We start from the raw sequence: 17,991 nt of genomic DNA on the forward strand, positions 1-17,991 counted from the left end.
AGTGGAAAGGCTCTAAAATACTCCTGATGTGGGACAACTCATTGCATTTGTTTATAATTTAATATCGTGAAACGCCTAGAAAATATCACAAAAAATAATGCCATGAATAGTTTAGTGAACGTAATATTTTGGCCAAATGAGTGAGTTGATATCTATTCATAGTTTCATTATCTTTAATCAGATTAAATCTCAAGAACTATAAAGTTGAGATCATTCTTTCAGTTTAGTTGGAATATTAAATCGAATGCTAAACAATGCATAGAAAACTTCTCATTCCCAACCACGCGCTCTTGGTAGAGTTGAACACAAAGCAAGAAGAACTAAGGATAAACACTAAATAGTACAGGTTAAATTTCTTCATTTGACAAATTGCTTTATTTAGTCATTCATTCACATATTTTCTAATTCATTACCTTTTATTTTTCATGCATGAACTAATTGGTTTATTCATTTGTTTGAAGTTTCAACATATATTCATTTATTCACTCTTGCACGTTCATTGGATCAAAAATATTTTCAATAATCGAAAGGAAAATATTTCATTATAAAAGTATTTCCTTTTCACTTAGCTCCATAAAATAAAAGTTAATATTTTAGCACTTTTTTTTTTTTTTTTTTTGAAGTTACGAACTTACTGCCAAAAATGTTTCAATGCAAGTTTTATAATAACAACAGATTTTTTTTTAATAGAAAACATTTTTCATAATGCATTCAAAAGGACAAAATAACATTTCTGATTCAGAATGGTGGACACTTCAAGTATTCCTGTAGTTTTCAATGATTCCAAGAAAATAGCACCAGAAACGAAGAAAAGTGCAGCTCAAGTTATGAAGAGAATTCCTTATAATTATCTAGATTTCAATCATAACTTTGAGTGCTGAAACATGCATATTTTTCGTATTGAGAAGGCTAGGTTTGAAATGACTAGAACCGCACTTTTCCTCGTTTGTGGAGTTATTTTCTTGGAATTTTTGAAAACTGCAGGAATACTTAAACTGTCCGTTCTGACCCAGAAAAGTTATTTTGTCCTTTAGAGTGCATTATGAAAAGTGCTTAGTATTTTTTTTTTTTAATTCTGTTGTTTCACTCTTTTTAGTGTAAATGTATTTCAGACACAGAATAATGTTACAATCATGAAACTTCACCTTATTTTTTCATATAAATGCTCCGTACTAAAAGGAAAAAAAACCTATACACGTGTCTAAAACTTTATGCAGTTGGCACTAAAAAGTAATCCTTGTTCCTCTCTAGGTTTTATATTTGCTCATTTAATTAAAACCATTTAAGTATTAAAGGTTTCCAAAACTAATTCAAGTTTCGATACATAGTACACATTACTCGTGATAAAGATCCTAATAGGTCTCTTTACTTAGCGTTAGCGTTACGTTATCAATTATTGGCATAGATGAGAGCAGTAATACGGAATACATTTCATGCTTGCTCCAGAGAAACCATCATTCGAGATTTTCATTATGATTACCATTAGTCTAACTGTTGTAAGGCAACGAATATTTGTAACAATGGGTTTTGTAGCAATGTTTTTTATATTTAATCATTTAATGGGGAAATAACATGAAATTTGCTGTTTCCCATCCTAACCGAAATAATATTTTTTTTTAGAATTTCAATTTTTCATCGTAAAGTTGTACCTTAAGATTAGGTAAATCGTTTAGTGCAATCGCGAAGTCTCTAAATAGTCTAGTTGCTAAGATATAAGCAAAAGCAAGCCTCAGATGTTTCCGTGACAAGCATGCCAAGTATAGTTAAAGTGCTTAAATCGAGCTGATGTGTGCATCACATGACTTCCTTTTACTCCAATTTAAGGTCATTTTCTCATTATTGGTAGTTTTAATATGATTCAGTAGTTTACTCTCTAAATATCACCAACAGTAGCCAAAGTAACACCAGATTTTAAAAAAAAACCGCCAAATTTGTCGCCAAGTTGGCGACAAAACTTGGCGACCGAAAGACTGGCGATATATCGCCAAGTGTCCGCCAAATTACAACACCACTTGAGTTTACATCGAAATTAACAATGATTTCCCCCCAAAAAGGGGCAAAAGGCCCCCTTTGGAGCATCCAAATGCAACCAAAAACGAAGGTGCAAAACTAGACCCCACTAGGAGTGTACGTACCAAATTTCAACTTTCTAGGACATTCCGTTCTTGAGTTATGCGACATACATACACACATACGCACATACATACGTACATACAGACGTCACGAGAAAACTCGTTATAATTAGCTCGGGGATCGTCAAAATGGATATTTCGGGTGTCTTTACGTCCCAAGGCACATATCCACGTGTGGTCGGGTAAAAAAAACTCAACATTCATTTGGGGGTGATCAAAATGGAAATTAAGGCCGATTTTTGGGTGAAATTTTTTTCGCGAATACAATACTTCCTTTTTTTGTAAAAGGAATTAAAAACTTTATTTCTTTATGTACTCAAATTTTTATCACTAATTTCCAATTTGTTCATTTTGAAAAAGATAAGATGCCTTAACTGTTTCACTTTGCTGCACATCTTCTTACTTAAAAATCGTCCTTCTTATTGTTTACTAAGCGTAAAGAAAGAGAACTATCCTCATACACATCATAGCCAATGATCGAGTAAAGCCGTCGTCATCAACAATGAAACTCGCACCACGGCACGATAATTTGATACTTGACTTGCAAGGAAACGCTTTCTTTCTTCAGAGCTTAACTGGATCCGATAACTTAACTGTTTTACTGGTAGGACTCATTTTAGGAGAATAAAGAAACGAAAGAAATTGTCAACAATGAAAGCTACCTATTGGAGTTTAGGGTTAATATGCTGGAGTTAGGGTTAAAATGTCAGCTATCAAAATATCACCAAACAGGCAATGGTTTCGTTCAAATGTAGTAGCAATTTTCACCCGTCATACCTTGATGGGCGACTTTCTGGTAGTTGAAAAATGATGGAGCAGTGCATGGAGTCCTCCAAAACATTTAAGATCTTAATGAAGTATACTGCCGTGGAAAAGTAAAGCTTAATCTGTAGAAATGTGCTTCCGAGATATTTGAAGAAACGCGTTTTAGGTTCCATACTAATGATAAGAAAATGTTTGAATTTGACGTCTTTTTTTTTTTTTTTGAGCAATCACGATTGCATATTGTTCTCATTTGACTGTTTTAATGTCCTATCTTTTTATTTTCCCACCACCTCCCTCTGCCAGCACCACCGTCGCGTCGACCGGCCTCACGATGCTGCTCCTCTTGCGAAAACCGTCTCCAGGTTGCGTCCATATCCTACACACACACGCCTACACACACATACACACACTCATGCCTGCGCACAGACACAATGACACACTCCTACACACACATACTCATGCCTGCACACAGACACAAACACATATGTCTACATGCATACACACACCCACACACATGCGCCTACACAAACACACACACGCTCGTGATTGCGAAAAACATAATTTGAATTCAAGATGCCAAAAATTCAAATTAATATATATATATATATATATTTTAATTATTTTTTTCAGCGGAAATCAAATAAGCAAACTTGTAAAATAAAACTAAAGTACAATAGATGACATAAATGCAAAAGAAAAAGGAAAAATATGAAGACGCTTTTCCTCACGTCAGTATAGTTGACTTCTATACATTCTAATACGGCTTAAAAACCGAGCGTCCCCATGTTATATATATCTCTCCCCCCCCCCTTTATAAATGAAATTTCACGATATGGTATGAATAAGGATTCAAGACAGATTTCAATTTTATTACAGAGCCTACCACGGAGTAGTGGTGCTGAGCGGGTTGATTTACATTATCGGAGGATTTGATGGACGCTATTGCTACACTAACACTTATTGTTTCAATATAAAGACCAGGAAGTGGTCCCGCAAAGAGAGTATGCACAAATCTCGATGCTACGTGACTGCTGTTGCACACTGCGGTTTGATCTACGCCATGGGGGGCCATGACGGAATTTATAGGTTCAAGTCGTGCGAAAAATACAATCCAAAGCTGAGGAAATGGCAGTTTTTCGCCAATATGCACCACCGACGCAGTGACGCTTCTAGTGCTGTGCATAAAGGTGAGCAATTTATTTAAATACGTTTGTAGTAAAATTAAAAATCTAAAAATAAAATGGTTAAAATTTCATCTAACCGTAGATTTTAGTAGTTTTGGAAGGACGCTTTTTGTTTTCCAACACGTTTTTATTAGCTTAACTTGTATGTTTGTGAGTCTCTCCTTTGGACTAAGAGCTAGTGGCTTATTACTGTTAGTACATTCCACCACTTTATGTGCCTTCGTGGCCGAGCGGTCTAAGGCGCGGATCTTCACTGACGTCCACCTCCAGGAATCACTGGGCGTGTGTTCTAATCCCGTCTACACCGAAATTAAATTTATAATCTTGCAACTCAATTTTCGCCCACTCTTTGTGATCGGATTCTTTTAAAATTTGGAATGCAACCTCATACCCGATGGCAATGCAATATTCTATAATCAAATTAATTTATTAAGGATAAATTATTGGTTTATTCTAATAAACACGCTTTTATTAGCTTAACTTGTATGTTTGTGGGTCCAACTTTCCTTTGGACAAATAGCTAGTGGCTTATTAGAATTACTTACAACGTACAAATCAGAGCTGCGGAGTGCAACAATGTTTGCACATGAATTTACCAGAAAGCATTCAAAATGTCTGATGCAAATAATGCAATAGAATACTAAGATACATTCTATTATAGAAATCGAACACACGCACGAAGATTTCATTTAAGAGTTAAAAGTGTTAGCAATATTTAGTATCTAAATCTTACTTTAAAAGATAATAGTTTAAAAAACTGAAAAAAAAACACGCTTTTGTAGCAAAATGAACGAAAAAGTAAGAAATAAAATAATAGTTTTAAAAACTAAAAAAACACGCTTTAGTAGCAAAATGAACTAAAAAGTTAAATGACAAGTATATAAAGAAATTGACCAAACACTTAATTTTACTGTAATAGAAAAAAAGAGTGGGGGCTTCTTATCAGTATTCTTAAATTTCTTCCACTTGTTATCCATACAAAAATGTAAAAAGGCAGCCCCCCACGCTTTTTTTTCTATTACAATAAATTTAAATATTTAGTCAATTACTTTATATACATGTCATCCAAAGATTATTTTTAACTTTTTAGTTCATTTTGCTATTAAAGCGTATTTTTTTAGTTTTTTAAGCTATTATTTTTTTACAATTTTGGATTCCGTTCGCATATTAAACCTCTGGAACAGTGACACCACTCAAAAAGTTATGATTTCGCATATTGAGGAGTACCGAAGAAGCTTTGACATTACAGAACAAAGGAAATAATTTATTTTGAGCTGCTTCAGCATGAAATTTTACAAACTAAAGATAACTAGAATCAGATTACAATGAGTCAATTTTTTAGTTTCATCAATAGCAAACGATAACAAAGCTCATAGCGAGGGCTTTATCCCAAGGTTCTCAAATGTATTAGCAATGAAACTATTGGTTCACTTCGAACAGTGTATCAAATATCTTTCTCCATCCTACCACCTCCTTATATTTTTCATTCACTGAAATAGAATCGTAAACTGTAGAAACTCAATTGAGGCAATGAGAAGCAAAAAGATGTTAGTACAACAGTTAAAGAAAATGGTAATATCCAGTAAAAACGATAGGAGAACCTTTAATCTGTTTTAGGGCAAGAGATTTTTTCAGTGCTTCTAGTAGGCTTTGCTAAACACTTTGATTTAGGGAAAAAATTCAATAAAAACCTACCTTGTATCTGAACTTTAAACGCGTGTACTTAAAACATTAGAACCTCCGTTTTAAATCCCTTTGCTTTTCACAACTCAACTCTCTACCACTAAATACATTGTCTGAAGACTTACCTTCAATTTAAAAAAAAATAGCTTTTCCGTTTCGTTGCTAGTTGAAATGTGTTTTCAGTTATTAAATAAGTAAATTAAAATGCATATAAATAAATAAAAACATCTTTTTTTGAAGAAAGACTTTTGTAAGAAAACGGTGTTTAAAAATAATATTATTTTCTTATTTTTCTACCTTTATTATGAATCTTTGATGGATGTAAAGGGCTTTCTTTATGTCTTCTGGAATTCTATACATTTTACTTCTGTGTTTTTCTTGAATATATTTTCAAAAGTCATTTAATATCTTTTGTTAGGACTCATTTTTATCTGTGGTGGATTCGACGGTGATATTGTACTAGATAGTTCTGAAATTTATGACCCAAACTCTGACCAGTGGAGTCTCATAGCTCCCATGCTCAGTCCAAGAAGTGGCTTGACTTTGGTCTCATATAATGGAAGAATTTTAGCCCTTGGTGGTTACGATGGCTACGACAGACTTTCTACAGGCAAGTAATCTTTATACTAAAAATCGAAGACTAAAAAAGAAAAATATTTAAATTTCAAAGTAAGCAGGGTTGTTTAGATAATTCGGTTATTCATAGAATGTGATAAAGCCATACCATGAGTTAAATCATGAAAGGGGATTGATTCATAGATGGAACTCATTTCATCTCTTCCCAGCCGTGTGTATAATTCAGTTTTTATATCGGGTCTTAATTATATTATCAAACAGCTCGTTTACGGCATTCAGAAACTGCAGTTTCGTACTGATGAGTGAATAGTCGTAACTGAGCTGGGTGCATTATATAGACCACTTAAGGTGCAAGGGTGCATTATATGGGCTACTCAGTAGTAAATTACAGCTTATGCGTCCATACATCTATGAAAACAAGAAAACATGCTAAGAGCGATGACCATGCTAAGTAGGTGTCTCCTAGTTTCACCGATACGAAATTTCCTCCCCCGCCCCTCGCTTTTTAGTTCCAATACTACCTTTTCATATATTTAAAGGAGGAGGGGAGGAAATTTTAAATGTCTGTGAAACTGAGGTAAACCGCTACCAGTTTAAAGGCAGTCCCCTGAGTTAATAAAAATCTCCTAAGTTTAAAAAAAAAAATCCTTTTATTTGAGTAAAATGCACACATCTTTTCCAAGCATTAAAATTTCTTATTAGAATAACGACAGCTTTCCTTCTAAACTCGTATTTCTTACCCCAAAGAAAAGAGAATCAAATAAAAAGGTGCATTGCAGTTAGAAAAAAAAAATATTTGTCTTCCATAGAAAAAAAAGAATTTAACTTCAAGTTAATCCTTCGACCACTTCTCGAGTTCTGCAGTAGCAAACATACAAAAACTGCATTTCTTTATATAAGATTGCATTAATTATAAACATTTCCCTTTATTTTCTTCCTCCTTCATTCATTTGTTTCTCTCTCTCTCTCTCTCTTTCACACTCTCTCTTTTGATGAGCATTTCTAGCGTTCTCATGTTTAGTCCTTTATTTTTTCCAATAGTAGATTATATCTAGTGATGTGGATCGGGTAAATACCCAGCGGGTAGGTAAATATTTTTTGGGTATTTACCTGGGTATTTACCCAAGGCCTGGGTAAATACCCAAAAACTGGGTATTTTATAAAAAATGCAAAAAAGTGAATAAAAATTTTTTTAAAAAAGCTAAATATGAAAAAATTGGTAAAACTGATATATACATATGTATTACACAGTTTATAATATTTTTTATTGAAAGGCTTGATGAAATCATGAAAGAAACATATCGTGAACCAAAGAATCTTTCTTTTCAATGTCATAATTGGAGAAGTATAAGCAATTCATTATGAACTTCAGGATTTCAAAATCACAATCTATTTCAGTCATATCCAAAATGAAAAAAAGGAAGCATGAGGGATGTTTGGAAGAATAAACTGAGAAGTTATTAAGACACTATGGTGTTATTTATTTTACTGATATTTAAGTGATAACATGGAAAATATAGAAACACTTTTCACATTAATAAGCAAAAAAAAAAAGAAGCGAAATTTTCTTTTCTGTTGCCTTGCTCATTTGCATTTGCTCCCCTGTAGGGTAGGAAGGTAAATATTTTCTTGGGTATTTATCTGAAGGCAGGGTAAATCCCCTAGTAATTGCGCATTTTGCAAAAAAATTTTAGGTAGAATTAAAAGGTGAATATTTTCTTTTTTAAACATAAACCCTAAAATAAAAGATTAAAAATTTTAAATGAATTTTAAATGTTTATGTATATTATGTGTGTGTATATATATATATATATATATATATATGTGTGTGTGATACAGAATACACCTGAACAATTGAACTAAGTTTGGAGGAAATTTCTGCATAAGATATAGGTAAATAAATAGTAATATTAAATTGAGCGACACTTCGTTACATTTTGATGTCATGCAGGGACATATTACTGGGTTATAAAAGACTAGGACCTTAAAAAATGATGTTTGTTTTTTTTTTTTTTGTAACCAGTTAAGCTTTTTTCTTCTTGTAGAATGACTTTTTATATCCGAAATTTGGCTATCAACATTGATAAGACATATCCAACACATTTAATGTGAATATCATATTAGATTGCTAAGCTGTTTCGCTCAATAATTCTTTAAATATGTGATCAAAATACAATTTTTGTGCAAAACTTTATTGTTTTGTATATGGTTCATTGTATATATACATAATGGAATACATACAGAAAAGTATTTTAGTTGAATATAAATTTTTGAAATAAATACCCGGGTATTTACCCATTTTGGGTATTTACCTGGGTATATACCCTGGGTATTTACCCCTATAAATAAATACCCGGGTATTTTACATCACTAATTATATCGTATCCGTTTACGAAGGGAAAATACCAGACATTCAGAAAAGTTTTACACTGAAAGAAATATAATTAACTCATTTTCAGAAAAGAAAAACAAAACAAAAATGGTTTTCTTTCAACTGAATATTGCAGTTATCGGTGAATAGTTAAAATCTCAGTGTGTTCGCTTATTTCTTTTACTAGTGGTACCCGCACGGTTTTCCCCGTAGTAGAAAATTAAAAGGACATTTGGTTCGCCTGTATATTTAAATAATGGACGATGAATTTCTTGCGAATTTGCTATAATCATTAGCTCGCCCATGGTCGCATGTGGTAGATTGCTAGTCCGCGTTATGGTATAGTTTGGTCGTCCACGTTATGATCATTTGCTCGGTAAAATGTTCGTAAAATGGAACAGAAAAAGAACAAAATAAAATTTTCAAAAAATCGCTTCGAAATCGCTCCATGTTACGAACTAATTTTGTGCCAAATTTCATGAAAATCGGCCCAACGGTCTAGGTGATATGCACGTTACAGAGATCCAGACAGAGAGAGATCCCGAAATCCAGACAGACAGATCCCGAAATCCAGACAGAGAGACTTTCAGCTTTATTATTAGTAAAAAGATACCAAACGAAAAGACTTTTAACGCGTCGATAAAATTTAAAAGCTTGAATAAAGTGCACAGGTTTTTAAGCGTCAGTAAAGCGCTCATGGGAAGGAGAGTGCAAATGTAGCCCGGGGGAGGGGGAGACAAACCTACTATCTTTAAAGGTACTAGCAGTGAAATCAAGCGAAAAATTCCATTTGTACAAAATGCACGGTTATAGGGGGCTTTCGCTGATCACCGTAGAAATAAATCTTGCAAGCTTATTTTCAAAGGAAAGGGGGGGAAATGGATCCACATTCAAATAAACGAACTTTCAAAAACATACGATTAAAAAAAAATGTTTAGGGGAGGGGAAAATGATTAGCTGAGAGGCCTGTAAATAAAAACCTTTCTTTAACGATATTTTTACTTTCATACGCTTCGAATCTTTAATTTGAATTTATTTATACATTTAATTTTCACATTGACTGTACAATCAACGCATAATAACTCTTCAAAGTATTGAAGTGAGAAGACTTCCCCGAAAAATATCAGAGAGTAAAATATATGTGAATTTTACAAAAAAAAAAGCAACGACTCACTATTTCAGTTGAAGAATTTGATGAAACTGAAAACTGTTGGACGTCCTTCAGCCCTATGCTGACCACTAGAAGCAATTTCGCCGCTACTGTGTTTGAAGGAGAAGTATATGCTATAGGAGGATATAATGGTAACTATACACAGTTTATTTTTTGTCATAATTTTGCTGGGGTGGTTTTCTCTTTACAATTATATCTTTTGATATTTTCTAATTATTTTAGTGGAGTACGATACAATAATTTTGTAGAAAACAGTTAAGCATACTAATCGCTTGTACTTCTATTCATTTTCGCAGCTGTGGAGTTTGATTGCATAGAAAACTTGAAGCATTCTCTAATTTTACACAATTTAATTTCTACGAAATGGGAAAGGGACTTAGTAAAGGTTGGATACATTTGAGACAGTGAGAAGCAGAGGGATGTAAGTGCCAAAATTAAAAATTTGGAAGTAATCAGTACAGATGGAAGGGAAACTTCTGCTCTGTTTAAGGGCAGGAGATAGTACTAGTAGCTCTGGTGGATGCTGCTGAGCATGATTTAGAAAAAGAATTCAACTTAGGATAAACTTTAAAAAGTCTGCTTATATCGCTTTGCTTTTACTGACTCATTTGTTTAAAAAAAATCGAATCGGGGATTAACTGTGTTTTTCTTCAAGAAACAATGCGCAATTTGCTTTATTTTATTGATATTGTTAAGTTTTTTCATTAATATTTTGTATTTTCTTTTTAGCAATATAGTGAAAAACCGTGTTGAAAATCGTTGGAAATAAGCAACAGACTGTAATGGATCAAATGGGAAACGATAGGGAAGATAAATGCCTTAAAATTTATCAGTTCTAAATTAATTCTATGATTTAGGGTCAACAACATAAGAGCATTTGTGATTGTAAGGGTATTGTGCTAAGTAAACGTACGCAGCAGTTAACATTTGAATTATGCATATTGTGTGTAAGATAGGTGAGGAAACTTGGATAATTGAAATAAAATAACGAACTTACTGAAAAAAGGTTTTGCATTTTTTAAAATAATTTTTGTACATATTCCCCCTCAATGCGATTTAATCTTAGTAACATAAAGCATTTGTTCGTAGCTTCATGTTACTAAGACGCACTATTTTAGCGTTGCGTCTAATGTAATAATGTTGCGTGCGTGTAGTTAATGTCATCTCATGTACATTAGATTGAAATTCCTCTGGTTATCGTGGACTGGAATGAAATTGAGTTCATGTCTTATCTTAATATATAAAATATAAAAATCAATGTCCTGAGATTATATATATATATATATATATATATATATATATATATATATATATATATATATATATATATATATATATATATATATATATATATATATATATACATACTAGAGGACTCGACAGACGTTGTTCCGTTCAAACTTTGTAAATTGAAAAGTTAAAAAATGTCAATAAACAATCAAGTGTTTGAACCGTTTTTTTTTTTTTTTTGAAAAAAATAAGTGAAAAGAAAATGAGTTAAGCTGCTTGGTGTCAGAATGCGTATATTGATTACAACTTGATTTATCTAATGCCTACTGAGCTGTTGTTTTAATAACTATTTTTTCCCCGTACTTGATGGCTTGTTCCTTCAGTCATACTCAAACGATAAAAAGCGTCCTCAAATATTAAGTTTAAAAAACTAACTACCCATCTAGGACAAACGGGGAATCCCGTTGCAACATCCCCCATATGAAAAAGAATAAAACAATCAAAAGGACATCGTTTAAAAAAATATAAAGGTAAAAACAGCTCTCTGATTTAGGGAGGGGGTGGGGTCGAAATCACTCATCCCCCCTCCTGTTGAATCCCCTCTTCAACTAAAATGATTAAAAACCCTTTAAAAACGAAAAAAAATTCTTTGCCATTTGAAATATTTCGCCAAATAAACAAAAAATACAATAAATTACATTAACAGTAGCTTTAAAATGTAAACAAATGATCATGCAACTCTATTGTTAATAGCCAAAGTCGCCAAGCACCATGTTACTGTAATCCAGCCGGTCAGTGAGCGAAGTCAACTCCGACCGATTAGCAGTCCGATCTTTTGTACGAAAACTTTTAAAACTTCATATATTGCCTAATTTGTTCTTTCCTTCAAAAATAAAGATCATCCGGGAATATTTCGATAATTGGGAATCTGGCGATCTTTTTTCATTGGCGTCAATTTTTGGCTCCAGCGCCTGCGCGAGAGGTATTTTTCGTTGCAAAGCTAAACAAAGAGAACGGAAACATCTGTTTACATAGGGCTACTATAAATCAGCATGCTTACCAAAATAAAGTTATTAACGCCAAAAATGAGACGACCGCGTCAGATTCCCAATTATCGAAATTTCCCCGATCTTCCACTGCACTGATCTTTTGTGTACAGAACTACCCTGTTGTAATTTATCTGGACGAAAATAAAATTTGTTTCGTCTTTAAGTTCCACCATATTTTCCTTTAATAATGTGCTGATTAGTTAGATAATCCTTAAAGTATTCTTGACATTGGTGCCAAAACTCTGATGGATTTCAGCCGAGAAAAAAATGTTGCTAGGTACGGTACTTTCTGATCATTTGGTTAGGAAACCTAAAGCACCGATCCGGTCACATGGTTCAACTACGACGACAGAATACACGTTTTGCGTGAACCTTACACTACTTTACTTCAAAATATATCACGGGACCTAAAATTGTTCCTTTTAAGAGAAATGAAGGCTTCACTCTCCCTCTCTCTCTACGTTTTATCTATTCTCAATTGACATATTACAGTAGGAAATTTCGTTACAAAAAGCAGAGCTGGCTTATTGTCCTTTGGCAACGGGTTAAATATTTATTTCAGTTCTCGCTCAACAATAGGTTAAAATAAATATTAATCATTTGGGAGATATAACCATCCAATGTTTAAATTAATTAATTCAAAAACAAAAACGTTTCCGATTCGATCCATTGCGCTTCGAAACCATGCTTGCCACAATTTAATTGCACACAAAAAATTTGATCAGAATCGGTCCAGCCGTTTAAAAGCCTTATGGTGACAAACGTCCGCACAGAAGATTTTTATATATTAAGATATATCAACGCACAGCCAATACCGCTGAAGCCTCTGACTTGAAATTTGGCAGGCATGTCCACATGATTACGAAAGTATCCACTAAGAAAGGATTTTTCGAAATATCAATTAGTTCAGGAGAAATTAATTAAAACCCCTTAATTTCTGTGAAATCAAAACCTGTCATTGAAATTTAAATCCCTTATTTTTGGAGGTTTTCCTCCATTCAAATCATTAGTCAGTACTTCTTCTCAACTTTTGCTCGATAGTGAATTTTAAATTTGATATTGTTTTTGTTTCTCACGTGATTCTCGAGGCTTTTCTCAAGTCAAATAATAATATTTCTGTCTTTTGCTTTCATTTTTTTAAAACTAGAAACGAAGTTTTTAAGAACATCATCACAAGTGGACTATCCTTTTGAATTTATGAGAGTGCAGTTTCCTGTAAAAGTTTGCTTTGCAATAACCGTTAATAAGTCACAAGGACAAACATTAAAAGTAGCAGGGATCGATTTAAGAGAGGACTTTTTTTCAACACGACCAATTTTATGTAGCTTGCTCGAAAGTCATCAAGCAGCTTAATAATTTTAGCACCAGAAAAAAAAACTAAATATGTTGTATACAAAGAAGTTCTTGCTTAAGCATAGGTATAACAATAAAATGTGGATGGCCTGTATTTGCAAAGATAATCAATACTTTAAAAGGATCTTTAATAACAGTTAAAGATCGGTTAAGGACAAGGGCATATGTATAAAGAGTCCAGGGACCCAGGGATCCTCCCAAAATTAGAAAAAATTATAGGTAATAAGTAATTATTATAGGGGATTTTCGAAACTAGGTGCACCAAGCACTGTTAACCCTGCAAATTCCATTACCCGAGCAATGCCGGGTACGGGAATGCTAGCCGCTCATAAGAAAGAAAAGGTAAAAGAAATATTGGCTAAACAGCGAAGGCAGGGGGCATTTTTTTTCAGCAACAATTAGAACTCTTCTTATATATATATATATATATATATATATATATATATATATATATATATATATATATATATATATATATATATATATATATATATATATATTGTATTTGGTAATCGAATTTTTAGTTACAGTACTCAAAAAGTATTCTTTTTTAACTTAAGAACATGAATTCGAAACGTTAGATATTCCATCAAAAAATCTTCTAACTAAAATACATTTCCGACTTATTTCTGGCCATCCGTATGGTGTTATGTTCAAAATCACTCTACCTGTAGACAATGTGCGGACTTTTCCTTTCACCGCATTGCTCATTGATTTGTCTACCGGTAGAGTCGTTTCGATCATACCAATGCACATCCCTAGTTGGGATTCGTTTGTTCATCTCCAGCACTCGGAGAATGAAAAGCACTTTGAGAGCAATCTAGTCTACCATTTTTTCCTTTTGCTGCCGTCTTGACAGAAATGTTCGTTTGATTTTAGCAAACGTGCTAAGTGCGTTAGAGTTAAACTCATTTTAGCATATTGAATTTTTAGTCTCAATCTCACTCACTGTGAAGTCACTGGACTTCATAGTGAGTCTCCTAGCTCAATGTGTATGACGATGAATTCATTTCATACACAATTTAACAACTGTTCTAAAATATTATTTAAAAAAAAACTGGTTGGTAGAAATCTAGTCCAAAATAAACATATTTGTTAAGTTTTATTGTATCGCGATAATATAATCACGCGTATATCATCTCATCACGTTTGAAACGCCTTTTCCAAGTGAGAGGACGATGCATCTTGTTCATCGAAAACCTTGGAAAAAATCCGATGAATCATATTAGACAAAAAGGAAAATTTAGAGAAAGGAGTGCCAATAATAGAGAAGCACATTTCTACTTATTTTGTAGTGAGAGATATGAGATGGAGCCCTGACAGTTGCTGTTATCCAGCGTGATTTTTTCGTAGAAAAACTAACATTAAAGCTCACGCTTGGTTCGAATTCAGCCCTTGTTTTACTCTAAATATTTTGGTTGTTTACGATTGTTTCATTTCGCTGCGTCTTGTTGCCACCCTGTCGTGTTGTTTCTTCAACTGGAGACAATTTCTGTATGCGACTTATCCTGTGCGACACAAATAATCATTTCCTTGAATACTTTAAAGTTCTAAACAAATTATCTGTCACCTTTTTTTCACTTAAGGAGGCTTAAATTTAAGGAGATAAATATTTTGAAAAAAAATTATTAAACCGTTTAGGGTTATGAAATTTTTTGCACTGATTCACCATCTATTTAATAAGCAAAATCATAACATAAATATTTTTTTAAAAAATCTTAATTTAATTTATTATTATTATTTTTAATAGGGTTCCTTTAAATAGTTAGAACTCAAAATATTCTTGGTCAATTTTGAAATTTTTTTCAAAAAATTTTGCCCAAGTATCTAAGCTTTATTTTTTATTCGGCGATTTAAGAAATATTAATTCAATAAAAAATAGAAAATATTTGAAGAAAAATTTCAAAAAATTTGAAGACTTAAAAATTAAAGTCATATTTTTTGAAATAAACGGTTTTTTTTTTTTTTCAAATTTACCAAATGAAAATTATAATAAACTATTTAAAAAAGGTGTACTCAAAATTTCATTACTTTATCAGTTCTTTACTTATAGGGGTTTGAATGCAAAAAATTCGAGAAAAATTGCATCTCGGAGAAAAACGCGTTTAAAATTTTAAAGTTAAATATAATATTAGTTATAAATGCATGCAAAGAAATAATTATATCTTTCTTTCTAATTAAGATAGAAACAAGATTCAAACGTCCTTTCATGCAGAAAAAACGGAACTTTTTTTATATGATAAAATAAATGTAAAATTCGACGATTTTTGTATCACGGACCCCCTTAAATATGTTTTAGCTAACATTTTCCAAGAAAATTTGAATCATCCATTCATTTAATGAACTAGCAACAAGTTGAAAAAACAAAAGAAGTTTTTCTATCATCCTTCACCATAAAAAACTGAGAATCAGCTATAAATTTCAAAAATGAGAGTGCATACATTGAGCAATTATTTTATGGACTTTTGTTAAAATATCACTTATGTTCACGAAGATCTTAGCATTTACTGCGAAAATACCCATTTTATGGCCAGGTTTTAGGCTTATAACGCGAGTTTATCATCAAACCGTACCAAGTTTTCAGAAAATTTGATAGCATACTAGAGAAATGTAAAACTGAAATTTGAAAAAAATATATTAAAAATTTGATAAAATATGAGCATTTAAAGCAATTCGGTAAGCCGGACCGAAAACTCTGCGTGTTATAAGCCAGAAAGTTGCAAATAAAATAAAATTTGTATTTTTGAAAGCAATCCTTGATAAATTTTTAGGAATATAAGTGATACTTTCGCGAAAATCTCTAACATAAATTAAAACGGTAAGTAAGCACGGTAACGGTAATTATCACGGTAAGGAAATTAAAAACTGAACTATACAGCATATTGCCAGATACAGTGAAACCTGTGTAAGTTGACCACCTGCGGTGCACTACTTTAGTGGTCAACTTAAACAGGTGGTTAACTTACAGAGATTGATTTATATGATAAGGGCAAATTCCATGCGTGAAAAAAGCGGTCAACTTAGACAGGTTGTCAACTTCACAGGTTTTACTGTATTTACGGTGAAGGATGATCAAAAAACATTTTTGGCTTCTTCAAGTCGTTGCTGGCCCCCTAAATGCGGGTAATTAAAAATGACAGCAAAAGCATACCTTTTATGTGACAAAAAATATCGAACAATTGATTTCTTATTTCTCGATAAATTCGTAAACATGTGAATTTTTTCAAGTGTCCCAACATTTTTTGTTTTTAGTGTATATTCTGTTTTATTTATTTTTTATTTTTTTCTCTCCTCTTTTTTTTTTCCACTTTTTTCTTAGAACTGATTGAACGTGAAAACTAAAATCACGTCACGACAGGTTCAAAGTGGCACATCCAAGTAGATGCAATAATTTTATTTTTGCTTGTTGATGGTTTAACACCATTCGAGTGTTTTATTAACTCACGATGTTCGCAGAATTTTCCATGAATGTATTGGACTATCTATTTTAGGTAGATACACATCGCCTGATGTTGAGAAACTAGATGAGAATAACAAGTGGATAAAAGTTGCGAGTCTTAATAAACATAGAAGCGCTCTTGGCGCATGCGTTTTACATGATTCAAGCGGCATTTCGTTGTGTTCAATCAAAGGTAAAATTGAATTTTGTACAACACTCCGAAAAAACATTTAAGATATTTTAGGTAGAATACGTTGATGAAACATTATTTGATGCTCACTTCGTACAAGAGAGCAAGCATTACGCCTGGCAATTTTAGACATACGGCAAAAAGACTCCCATCAAGTTGCATAACCCTCATAGCAATCATAATAGCCAATGATCGAGTAACGCTCCTGACGTCATCAACAATGAGACTCGCGCCCCGGCATGATAATTTGCGAATGTGTTCTGGCAATGTTTAAAATGCAGGGAAAGGCTTTATTGTGACACGGCTAAGTTGGATTCGGTAACTTAACTGTTTTACTGGGAAGACTGTCATTTCAGAGGAATGAAGAAACGAAAAAGTGGTCAACAAGGAAAGCTATCTACTGGAGTTTGGGGTTAATTCACTGGAGTTAGGGTTAAAATTTCAACTATCAAAATAACACCAAACAGGCAATTGCTTCGTTAAAATGTAGAAGCAATTTTCACCCGTCATATCTTGACGGGCGATTTTCAAGTTAAATAAGAATTACGGATATTTTTAGATGATTTCCACTATTTTAAGAATTTAAAAAAAATGTCCAGTTAATTATTAAAAATATTTCGTTGCCTCGTGAAACACCACGAATCAAGAAGATCAAAAACGCTACTTCTCCAAATCGAAATCCCATCCTGGAGTCATTACCCATAGAGTAATGTTCAGGTATAAGAAGGTTCAAAATCTGTCCAAAATAGTAAGACTAATTTACGAAACATTCTGTTAACAGATTGTTAAAATTATAATCAACTATTACAACATTCAGTTCTATCAAGTAGTAAAACACATAGTGCGTG

General features: G+C 32.8%; 1 protein-coding gene across 1 annotated transcript in view; it reads left to right on the forward strand.

The window, feature by feature from the left end:
- Positions 1-17,187, forward strand: part of LOC129216563 (kelch-like protein 10) — a 32,624-nt gene extending 15,437 nt beyond the window's left edge. The window contains exons 4-7 of the mRNA XM_054850777.1: positions 3,774-4,084; positions 6,183-6,374; positions 9,894-10,013; positions 17,006-17,187. Of these exons, the coding sequence (XP_054706752.1) occupies positions 3,774-4,084; positions 6,183-6,374; positions 9,894-10,013; positions 17,006-17,187 (805 nt within the window). The remainder of the gene's footprint in view (positions 1-3,773; positions 4,085-6,182; positions 6,375-9,893; positions 10,014-17,005) is intronic.
- Positions 17,188-17,991: the final 804 nt, after the last annotated feature.

Source organism: Uloborus diversus, chromosome 2, assembly GCF_026930045.1.
Source record: "Uloborus diversus isolate 005 chromosome 2, Udiv.v.3.1, whole genome shotgun sequence".
Taxonomy (NCBI): Eukaryota; Metazoa; Arthropoda; class Arachnida; order Araneae; family Uloboridae; genus Uloborus; species Uloborus diversus.